The 12,067-nt window shown below is 41.3% G+C and overlaps 1 protein-coding gene across 1 annotated transcript in view; it reads left to right on the forward strand.

Moving 5' to 3' along the window:
• Window positions 1–3,205: 3,205 nt before the first annotated feature.
• Window positions 3,206–12,067, forward strand: part of LOC112460058 (neuropeptide SIFamide receptor-like) — a 61,860-nt gene continuing 52,998 nt past the window's right edge. The window contains exon 1 of the mRNA XM_025024502.1: window positions 3,206–3,935. Within this exon, the coding sequence (XP_024880270.1) occupies window positions 3,359–3,935 (577 nt within the window). The 5' untranslated portion in view covers window positions 3,206–3,358. The remainder of the gene's footprint in view (window positions 3,936–12,067) is intronic.

The following is a 12,067-nucleotide window of genomic DNA, read 5'->3' on the forward strand; positions in this document are numbered from 1 at the left end:
AAGCGAAACACTTGCCGTCATTTGAAGACAGATATTCAACATGAAAAATTCAGTCGACAAAATTCCGTCACGAGATAAGAAACACCTGCTACAAAAATATTTCAACGCCAATGGAGTGAGCTGCGAGATTCCTTTAAAATTACGTATCTTCGCTATCTCATATTTTCTGTATGCCTTATTTTCAACGGTACCGTGAAATTAATCAGACATATTTTGATGATTTTTCTTTATAATCGCTTCAATTGTGCTATTATTTTCACCATAAAAAAATTCAATAATCTGAAGGAAAGTATTAACATTGTATAGGAAGACAATAGTATTAATTTAATTAATAAATTTATTTATTTCTTTTAATTTAGTGTTAGTTAATATAAAACAATATTATAGGGTCAGGTATTTAAAAGGGGAAAATTTTAGATAAATATTGAATAGGAAAGATGGAGTGCGTTGTTAAGTCTGAGGTGTGGTAATATGGAAGAGAGGAATTAATATTGATTAAGGGAGGAGAAAACGTTATGTGTATTTTGTGGGCAAGGACAAGATTGTAGGAGTCATTACAAAGAGGAGTGTTGTAGGACTAAGGATTAATTTAAGGAGTTAGATAGGAATAAAGAAGAAATATTGAAACGAGTATGGAACAATGAATTTTATAAATTGAATAATGTAAAAGGAAATGTGCTAAAAAAATTGTAGAGGAAGAGGGAGAGTAATAAAATAAAAAGGAATAGGTGGTAATAAGTATGAAGGTAATAAATATATCATATGGATTGTACGCGTATGTTAAGGAAAAATTGTAAACCAACTCCACTTCTTAGCAATGTAAGCTAAAATTAATAAATTATTAGCATAAAACAATATTTATAAATAAATAAATATTTTATTCACAGAATTTAATTTTATACGAATAACAAAGTTTACGATTTATACATTTGCGAAAAGGGTAGAAAAAAAAACAGATGTCTCGAAAACTACTTGAAACATTAGGAAAGTTCTTTGAAAGTTTTATATTCTGCGTAACAATAAAAAAAATTGTATAATGTGTGTGTCTATAACGATCAAATGACAATAAACCAACTAGAATAAATTATATGTTGAAATATCAATTAAGTGTCAGATGTAGATATGTAACTGTTAAAAAATTAAATATATGTCAGTTAAAAGCATTGAATAGTGAAAACATTAAAATACATTTAAAAATATTGTATACGGGGTGTATGCATAAACGAAAAAGAGGGTGCTGTTTCCAAAGCGTATTGTGCTCATCAGACTGACGTGAAATATTCATGAAACGCGTTCCCTTCCGAGTTACGGCCACTTTTGGCACTGACTCCACGTCAGTACAGCAACAGGACGTGTTTGTTGACAGCGTCAAAACTGTGCAAACGTAATGTGTCCCTTTCCGGTTACAGTTTTAGTTTTGCTTCTGACACATCAGGAAATTTTGAGAGCGCACGTGTGTTTTCGTGAAACATCCAGTTCTGCGACGTATTGGACGCCCATAAAGGTCATCTTGAATACCTTTTATAAAAAAAAATTCACCAATTCTTTACTATCCTTGTTCATTTGTTATATTTGAATAATTTGATTCATTGTAGAATTCATCATGAATTCAACACGCTGGGCATAATTTCTTTATCGTGCATACGGATTTGCAAAATGTTGCTTTGCCGAGTGCTGACAAATTTTTTTGCACAAGCAACATAAAAATCTAATTACAATTTAGTTGATTATATTATATTATTACTGTGTGTTATTTTAGATTCTATTCATAACTTGGATAAATATTTTGTCTTTTTTTTCTTTTTCTTTTTTTCTTTAAATGTAATCGCATTATGCATCAGGAGTTTAATGCTATTTAATCAGTTTACGATCGGAGCGCTCGGCTTTCTCGTTTTCTTTGTACATTATCGTTTCGTCGTTTCGCAAACTGCTTTCTTAGTATATGGGTTTGCAAAATATTGTTTTGCTGACAAATTTAGTTTAATACTATTACTATTATTTTAGAGATTCTATTTATAACTTTGACAAAGATTTCATCTTTTTTCCCTTTAAAAATTATCGCATTATGCATCCGGAGTTTAATGCTATTTAATCAGTTATCAGTTTACGATCGGAGAGCACAGTTTTCTTGCTCTTTGTACATTATCGTTTCGTCGTCTCGCAAATCGCTTTCTTAGCTTCGGATTTTGATATAAGCGCAATAAACGTGAACGATGCACTGTTGTACAGCGTGTACGGCAGAATCGCTTGGCGACATTTGGCCAAGGGGGAGGAAATGGGGATGGGGGAGTCCCGCGAGGGCGCCGAGTCGGCGATGCGAGCGATGCCAACGGTGGAGGAGGGAGGGGGGGAGATGGGGTGGGGTTTACGAATTCATCGCGCGTATTTCGGCGGAAAACGCACAGCAGGAGGAGGATGGACACGCGCGACGCGCGACCGCTCTATGCGGAGCAGCCCCGCGCGCGTCGTCGCGCGCGCTGTCATCGTCGCCAGCACTCTTCCCATTTTCCCAGTTTCGCTCGCAATAGTCTCACTCGGCGTGGCTGTGGGGGCTAGTGCGCGAGCACACTCGCATGCGGGTGCATGTGCCGCTGGATGTTAACGCTTGCGCAGTCGTCGAGCATCGCCAGCAGACAGCTCGGCCGCGACGGGTGCATCTCGCGGCAGTTCGCGGTCGTCCTCTAAGCCAGGTCCATTGGTCGCTCCAGCATCCCCCGGCCGCGGCAAACACACGTTTTCATACATATACTCTTCTACATCCTCGTTACGACCCTCGTCATTTCCCTCGTCTTTTCGCCGTCTAACTCACTTAGACCGATCACTTAGACCCTCCCTGCATCATTTTTCACCCTTGATCGAGTCATTCCGGCGATCCGGAGGGTACTTCCGGTCGGATGGACTCTGGCACACGTGCGAGTTGCGCTCGGCCGGATCGCGTATGTTTCCCGACGACCGATCCACGCGCGTAAATATCCGCGATCTCCGAGAGATCGATGCCGATTTCGACAATTTATCATCACTGTCATTCGATCGCGCCGGAAATTGTTCTCCACCGGCGTTGCATTGTCCCCGACGACAATCGAGCGCCCGTTTCCGGGATCGTTCGCGCGAGTCTCTCGCGTACGTGAGTTCGATCGGTCGGCGATTGGCGCGCGGCCCGAGTGCGGGAAAACCTGCGGAAGAGGCTGCCGAGTGAAAACGAGGCGACCCGGACGGGAAGGTCGCGGGCGAGCGAGTCGAGGTTGGCCTCAGGGTTCGTCGACACGACGCGGACGGCGAGCGCGCCGTGGAGGAAAAGAGACGGCGGTAACGACGACGACGACGACGACAACGGCACGCCGCGTTAACGTTTCGGCTAATGGTCGAAACGCCGATCCGTCACTTTACGCTCAAGTTCCCGATGCTGCAGCCACCGTCTCCCCTTCTGGAGATGGCGTCCCTGCGACTACCGGACTCCGAAGAGTTTGACGTTGACACGCGCCGCAGGAGTAATAACGGCAACGTGCCGGGTACCACGACAGTCGCGACCGGGCCGCCGGGTACCAGCGGCACTCTGCTGCAGATGCGGAACGACTTGGGCGATTACCTTAACAACCTGATCACTGAGGCGATCGCGACGACGAGCCCGCGTGCCACTATGGACGACCAGGTCCACCATGGGCTGTTCAACGCCAGCAAGAATCTGTCGGCGCCGATCGAGCACGCGCCCGATCGGCTCTACAGACACAGCATGGCCATGTCGGCGGTCTACTGCGTGGCCTACGTGGTCGTCTTCGTGGTCGGCCTGATCGGCAATAGTTGCGTGATCGCCGTGGTGTACCGGTCACCCCGCATGCGGACCGTCACGAATTTCTTCATCGTCAATCTCGCGGTCGCCGACGTGCTCGTCATTGTCTTCTGCCTGCCGGCCACGTTGATGAGCAACATCTTCGTCCGTAAGTATATTAAGACATTTTTTCCCCTTACGCTTGGAGGGTTGTTTCTACTTGAGGCTTAATAAATTTAAAAATTTATGGCGTAAACGAGGTTTCTAATATTTTTTTAGGTCCAAAAAAACGTAACATGTTCTCCATATGTCATTTTTCAATTATCGGTTTTTTTATATCGGTATTTTATTTCTGTGTTATTTAAAATTGCATGCTATTTTTTATATTTGTCAATAGATTTAATTAGCATTGATCGCGGGTTTAGAATAATTACTTGTAAATCATGTCCTACCAAACCATCCTTACGCGAAGCACGGAGGAATGTTCCTTCGAGCATAACGAAAATATTTATGAGCCACCCTTCATTGCCAAGTGCGCTCCATTTAAAAGAGGGAGGAGATTCTCAAGGGCAATTAAGTGGCCGCACACAATGCGTACGATCTGTACATCCCGAGAATCAACGTTGCGGAATCTTCGTTTTAACCCCCTCGGCCAGGCTGAGCAAGGGGGGCTGGTCCCGGGCTAGAGGGGGAGGGTGATGGTGCATTCCCTTCGTATTACCGAATCGATCCCTTCGCGTCTCTCTTTCCCTCTGCCGTCGTTTGCACTCGAGGCAGCTCTCGAGTCCCGCTCTCGCCGCCGTCTAATTCTCGACGAATCGACAGCCGAATCGCGAATAATCGACTCGCTCCCTTGGATAATAACGCCCCCCAGTGAGTTAACGTCGGCGGAACATGAATTACGAGACCGTGGTGAGAAACGGTCGAATCGCGTGCAAATTTAGACGTTACGTCGATGAGCGAGAGTGGACGCCCCCCAATCCGACGTAACGCAAACAGACCGCAGACTTACGGCACCGATCGCAATTTGAGCAAACAAAACGTCGTATTTGCATTTCCAAGCATCACGCGGCTGACGCTCGAAAAGAGGGAAAAAAACAGAAGAAAAAACACGTGCCTTGCCGCTCTTTAGAAAATCAGCGGATCGTAACCGGCGTAAACTCCGTCTCTGTTAATACGCGCGTGAAAATCGTGCGGTTTCCACGCGTCGATTACGAACCGCGTACGAGCTTCCAATTAAGTTTCGTGCTGTAAGTACCATGAAAACTCGCGTTTTTTCGCGTACCTTCGAGCGGTAAGCTGCTGTAAAAAATTGGTGCGCTAATTTCATAATATCTCAATATCAGAAAATCCAACTACTCTCTTTTAAATTAAATTACCAGTAATAGTATATTTGCGGTAATTTTAAATGATACGTGAGATCCTTATAAAAGTTGTTTTTGACCATTTTTTCTAGTATTGAAATAAATCCTAAGATGTTTAAAAAAATGTAAAATATTTCTAACGAAAGCGGGGATAAGTTGTAAAAGGAGTTTATACATTAATTAATAATACTCGCTAATTTCTGTCGCTATTTCTTTGACCTTGTACGTCGAATTTTTCCGGAGCTCTTGTTTTCTTATTTTCGATTGTACGCGAGATATCGCTATGTAACGCCGTTTCGTTTTATCTCTAGCTTATATAAGTACGTATTTTAAAGTAGAGGCATTTGCAATTTTAATTTCTACCATACAACGCGTGTCACGTGAAGTGAATGCGGCATACGTGTGGTCAACGGGAAACACCTTTCTGCCCTTGCCAGACTTATCTGTATAGCGCATATTTCGCCAGTTGCGCATAAATATGTACATACCTGCATACATACATGCATATATATGTATATATATATATATAATACAATATGTGTAACATAATAACGTATATATAAAATTTATAATACATATAAATATTATATATACTTATTATCTAAATATTATACATACGTGTAATCTATTAGAAATTTTTAATGTTTTCCATATGGTCTGGAAACGCGCAACCAACGGCGTTACTTTTCGTAATCGCCCCTAGATTTATGAACATAGAAGCAGCATGTCTACACGTGGCCACGCGTTGTGCAGTATATTTGCATAATTACGGTAGCGAGACGCGCGACCCTAAGGCGCGCAATCGTAAACGGGAACGTAAAAGCGCGTTTTTACGATTTCGTATTTCGTTTCCTATCGACGACAAGACGGTTTATCGGCAGTTACCCCGGGAATACGCTATTAGGCCCGTGAGATTCTCTCGGCTATCTCGAGCTAGGCGTTGCCAACGCCGAGGAATGTTCACTATCGCATCCATTCGATTAATCCGCGATCAAAGCCGTCTTGTGTATCGCGAGGCATCCCTCTGATTAGAGGATCGATCTGGCGAAGACCGCCGACTGCGCTCGCAGACGCGCGCCTGATATTTTTGTCTGTCTTGGTTGCTTTTGCAGGCAGAAATAAGAACTTCGCTGCCCCCCTAATTTTCTACCGAACGTCTTCCGGTGATAGACAAAAATCTACATTCGATTATGCATGCGATTATGCGAGTCTGCCTTGATAAATCTTGGAAGCGTAACGTGTTTTCGCAAAGTATGAGCGAGTGTAATCTAACGAGAACTCTGAGCGTTCGGTGGAACTTTAAAATTATCGATGGTGCTGAGAGAGATAAAATAGAATAGCACCGTCTTCTTGCCAAACACGTGTTCGCAATCGTTTGATTGAATACAGTAAAAAATTTTGTGTTAAATTTAACACATTTCACATGTCCCAATTTATCCACTCAAATTTTCGCGTTAATTTAACATAAAGCAAATATGTAAAAAAATAACAAACATAATATGTGAAAAATTAACATAAAAATTTAACATTTAGACGCTTTCAGAAATCAAAGTTTATATTAAATTGACATCTCTATAATGTTAAATGTAATTAAGATAAGATGTTATTTTAACATTTAAGAAAAGTATTTATTTTTAGTTTTGATCTTTTTTTGATGAATAACATAAGAATTATGTCAATTTAACACATAGTAACTCTGTTATAAAAAGGAAAATAACACAATTTATCTGTTCACTTTAACATATAAAATATATCACCAAGAATTCATGCACTTACATATATAAATTGTGTTATTTTAACTCTTAAAAATGGTTAATATTAATTTAACATGGAAAAGTTAAGTAACACAACAACGATATGTTAAATTAACATACAACTGTGTCAGAAATTTAACACAAAACTTTCTACACAGGAAAATTTTAATACAAATACAAAATGTTTTTTACTGTGAAGGCATTGCTAAGAGCGTTATTGTTTTTGATTAATCCGGGAACGAGCGCCTGGTGATTTTTATCCCACGTCACAGTTAACTTTAATGTGCTTTTTTTGTGTTTTAAATATTTCTTTGGTATCTTCTTACTTTTTTCAGAAAATGTTGAGTAAATCTTTATACATATTGTTCTAAAATATATACTAATAAGTTATGGAACAATAAAAAATACCTATATAATATGTAATCAATAACAATTTTTAATTGGGGTGTAAAAATCACCCCGGACACCCATTTCCGGGTTAAGAGACATGGTCATCGAGCCAAATGGTTTATCACGAGAAACTCATCACGCGGCATTACGTGTGCAAACGTCGCGCATACGTTCGATCTTGCACCGGGCGGGCATAATGACGCGCTATATAACGCGCCGGTTTCGTTTTTGTTCGTGGAATACGCAACGAATTTCGCGCTATTGATCCCGGTATAGTTCCACCGTCGCTACCGCTAACTTGTGCCGCTATTACTGCCCCTCGTCGATTATTTACGAGACAAAAAGTAGAATGTGACTGCGCGCCGAAGGTGTAAGTGACTGTGCCCCGCGATAATAGGTCGTTATCGATAAAGCTGATAGCGCGCGCGGGTCACTTCGAGAAAAGTCGTTCGTTCTCTTCCGGATGAGAGACTCCGCTGGCTGCGAGAGAGAGAGCTTTCTCTCGAGGAGCAATCTCGTTTCTATGAGAGCCACGTTTAATTTTCCAGCTCCCCTGTGCTTTATAGAGCGGCACGATTTACGGGGCGAACGCGGTAGATCTGGTGGATGTATACGCCGCGCGCGTTTAAAAAATGTCTTTGCGGAAATGACCGCTTCTCGCGGGACTACTTGAAATAGCAAATTAATAATAGAGACATGGCTTTTTCTTACGAAGAGCGTGTAGTAAGCTTCGTAAATACCCTGATTTACATGATGAATATTTATTGAACCTATTACTCTATACGTTGTAAAGAAAAGATAATGAGTAACTATAACCATTAACGTATGACAGGTGTTACATCTTACAAAGGCAAGGATAAGAGATTTGCGATGCGTTAAACGGTAGTTAACGGTCGGTCGTCTGGTTCTTTACGCGAATACTTAAGTGCTTCTTGTCAAGAATGAAGAAGAAGCAACCTGGGGATATCTACAAAATAGTTTATGACATGTTCATGATGCTCGTAAAAGCAACGTGCGTTAATGTGCGCGTACATATATACTCGCGCACGTATTTCTCACGCGGCGGAGAAGAGACGCTTCTCGTTTGCTTTGACATGGAAATTGGCAACGATCTCGGGGACTCTAGACTAACGACACGGTAAATCGAATTACCTGCTTTCAGAGTCGATCACCAGACCGCGAGCTCAACGTAAATAAAATCACATTTGCCAATTCCCGCGAATTGTCGTGAACGAATAATAAGTTCGCCCGCTTGGAAAAGCTGCGGTATTTAACGCGGCCTCGTTTAATCTCATTACAGCGCTCATTAACTTTCGTGATGTGACCGATATCTGCAGTATGACTATGTAGTTGTAGAATATACATATATATTTATTTATTATAAATTAAACGTACATGCATTTTTAAGAAAACCATTTTTTTAAATTGTTCAAATCAATTGTATGATTTTCTTCATTCGATATTGAATAATACTTTATTTAATAGTGTTCCACTTTCTAGGAGCGTATGCTGAACGGTTAAGCTGGGGATATTATTATCCGCACTCATGGTTATATACCTAGAAAAGAAAGAACGATCGAACGCTCTTGTTTGATTGGTCATCGTGAAGGGGGTTTTCATCTCTCTTCGCCGCAAATCACGTTTTTACGGCCTTGGGTGGGCAAAGGAGTCTTGACATAAGTAAATCGCGGTTGCGTCAACATTAATTCTATAACGGGAGTATCATTAATTATGCTTCGGGTCACGGTGAGGAGAGAAACAGAGCCGCGGAGGAAAGTCTTATCGGGGCACTCGAAGCGGGTCGTTTTTCCGAAGTGGCTGGCAAAGTGGCGAGCGCCTCTCTCCTCGACGCCGCGCCGCATCTCGCAAAGTCCCGAATTGCAAATAGTTCTATAATAAAGCGGCGATACAAAACCGCGCTGTCGTTAATCAACGCCCGCATCTTCTTGCGTGCCATCTCGGTTGCGGCGCAAAATGTTTTTCGGCAACAAGCCGCATTCGCGCGATTTAAGGCTCTTCGTCGGCAAACCGATAAATCCGCGGCCGCAGGAATCTGCTCGGCATAAATTTTGCCCGGAGTCGGTTTTTTGTTTTTATTGCAACGAAGATGCGCCAATACCGTGACACGGTGATGTACGAGGATCAATGGCAGCTTTGTTTTTTGCGCTCCCTACTCACTTCTTTTAATCTCCTCGCGCTGTATCGATTAATTCTTAAGCACTGACACGGAAATACGTTGCAATGTCTCATTCTGGATATTAAAAAATTTTCATAAAATTTAAATAGCTGGGATATTGTACCACAAATACTTGCCCCGTCGGCCGCTATGCGCGGGCTACTAAACTCTTTATCTTCCGTACAAGACTATCATAAAGCATGTCGAGTCCGAGCTTGATGTTGGCGACCACAAAGGACGGAGGCATTTCGCGAATGTTGTCGAAGCGCGGCGTTCCAGATAGTTGTTGCGCTATATACACACGCCCCGCGTAGTTATCACACAGAGATGCGAAACGGCTGTATCCACAGCTACGCGGGCTGGCGCGGATAGTGTGCGTGTGTATGCGCGGCACCAGGGTGAACGCCCCGAAGTGACCGCCTCCCGCACCCTCCGTTATACCGGGGCTTTCTCTCTCACCCCGTCGCCGTCGGAAACTAGAGCTCGCTGGCTCTCCGCGCGCCGCCGGCTTCCGGTTCGATCCTTTTATTCCATGCTGAAATCCTCCCAGACACGCTTTTTCGCGCCCCTCCGTGCGTAGCGCCTATTAGCAACTTTTACCGTTCATCAACGTCATTTAGCGGAGATCCACATAAGGGCGATCTGCTCCCTTTCGAGCCTCAAATATCCTTCGCGTTTGAGGATACTTTGTACCCTCGATTCTCGAATATGTTAAACGCTCGAGAGGTCGTCCAATCGTACCAGCATTAAAAATAAAATTACTTCAATTATAGATTTATCAGGGGAAATGGGGTTACTTCAATTATGGATTTGCAAGAATAAGAAAACGGATAACTCAAGTTTAAAAGCACAGAAAAATAGGTTACTTTAATTATAAATCTGCAAGCAAAAGAAAAAAGATAGATAATACGTTTCTTGATTCGTCATGAGTGTCATGACCTACGTATATTTCTTTAATTTAACTTGTTATCATCACCAATCTAATACAAATGTTTAACTTTTTATTAAATATATATAATCAATAAAATCGCAAAAAAAGCAAGCATAGTTTTCACACACACACAAATAAAAATTTGTACAATATGTTTTAATTTCTGTTCAATGGTATACACAAGTAACGCATTATTTTGAATGAGTTATTTTAATTATTATATTGTCTATCGGCGATCCTAATTGAAAGTAAATCGCGGTATTCATCTTAAATCCCTAGGAATTTTGTGCTTTGAAGTATCTATGATATTTGTGTTTCGATATAGAAGTAGTATGTATAACAAAGAGTTTCGATATGAAACATTCAGAAGTCGAGAAGTTGCCTTAGATGTCCCGTCACTGATGCCATTTGCCTTATTGACAATTCAATCGACGCCGAGTGTACAGTAACGTCATCGATTTACGATTGAGTGTAGTTCTGAAGGTTCCTCGATCAACTTTGTTTGCTTATTTACCAGTTATGTTCTCTGTTATTTACGAGTTTTTTGTCGTCGCCGCGATTGTCTACTTCCCCAGCCTATGATGTAATTGGTAGCTACGCTTGTCGACAGCTCAGAAGCTTTTCTATACACATCATCCCGCATTTAATACTCGCTTTCGTAGCGTGTGAAATAAAATTAGCTTCTTCATAAATTGTTAAACTGAACTTTCGCTTAAAACGTAAGGTTGGATAAAGGAGGATGTATGCTGTACAAATTGTGTCGTCATTTCTATTATCGACTCGTTTACTTTTACACGAAACTAAAATTGGTTTTCGCTAATTAATGTTGTTAATAAATCGAGGTTCGTCTAAAGTTAGATCGAGAGATTTATTGTATAAACATCTTATCGACATTTTGTGTTCCTTCTAAACGAGTTAAAATTAGTTTACCGCGTAAGTAACGCTGCGAATAAATCGAGGTTTGTGAAATCATATTAGATAATATAATTGATGTAAAATGAAAAGGCATTTGGTCAATAAAAATGTCAACGTTCTTATTTGACGTCTCTATTTGCGTAATTGATTATTGTTAACAACAGGAATATGACGAGGTTGTGAGAAGCAATATTATTCTGAACGATGTTTATCCAATGAGGACAGCTGTACTGCATCAGGAATGGAAATGCACGAAAGACAAAAGTTGATTTATACCGTTCCTCGTCTATTTTCCCTCTCTTGCGCGAAGCGAGAATTCGTCGCGGCCTCGACAGGATTTCCGACCGAACGAACGCGACAAATTTAAGAAAATGAGAAACAACGTCACGATGTTTTCTCAGCTGGAACACGTAGATCCAGAACGGTGTACACAATTGGTACAATCGCCTTGTAATCGAATACGAGCGCGAATGTCGCCATCGGGACGCCGTATAATTACAAACGCGCTATTAAGCGGACAATGCGCGATGTCGTAAAACATCTGAAGTTAATACAGTGCGATTCAATGTGCGTTCTCAGAAAACATTATAGGCGTGAAGTGAAAAATTCTCATTCAACTTTATTCAATTTCGGTAGCAACGTAAATTAATGTTCAATATTATTGTAATAATAATAAGTTGTCGTGAACATGAGCAAAATTCGATTGTAAAATTTGGTTAAAGATTTAAGCACATGTCAAAATTTTGCTCTTTTCTCAGCAAAAAAATCTAA

The sequence above is a fragment of the Temnothorax curvispinosus genome, unplaced genomic scaffold (assembly GCF_003070985.1).
Source record: "Temnothorax curvispinosus isolate PA1 unplaced genomic scaffold, ASM307098v1 QBEX01010307.1, whole genome shotgun sequence".
Taxonomy (NCBI): Eukaryota; Metazoa; Arthropoda; class Insecta; order Hymenoptera; family Formicidae; genus Temnothorax; species Temnothorax curvispinosus.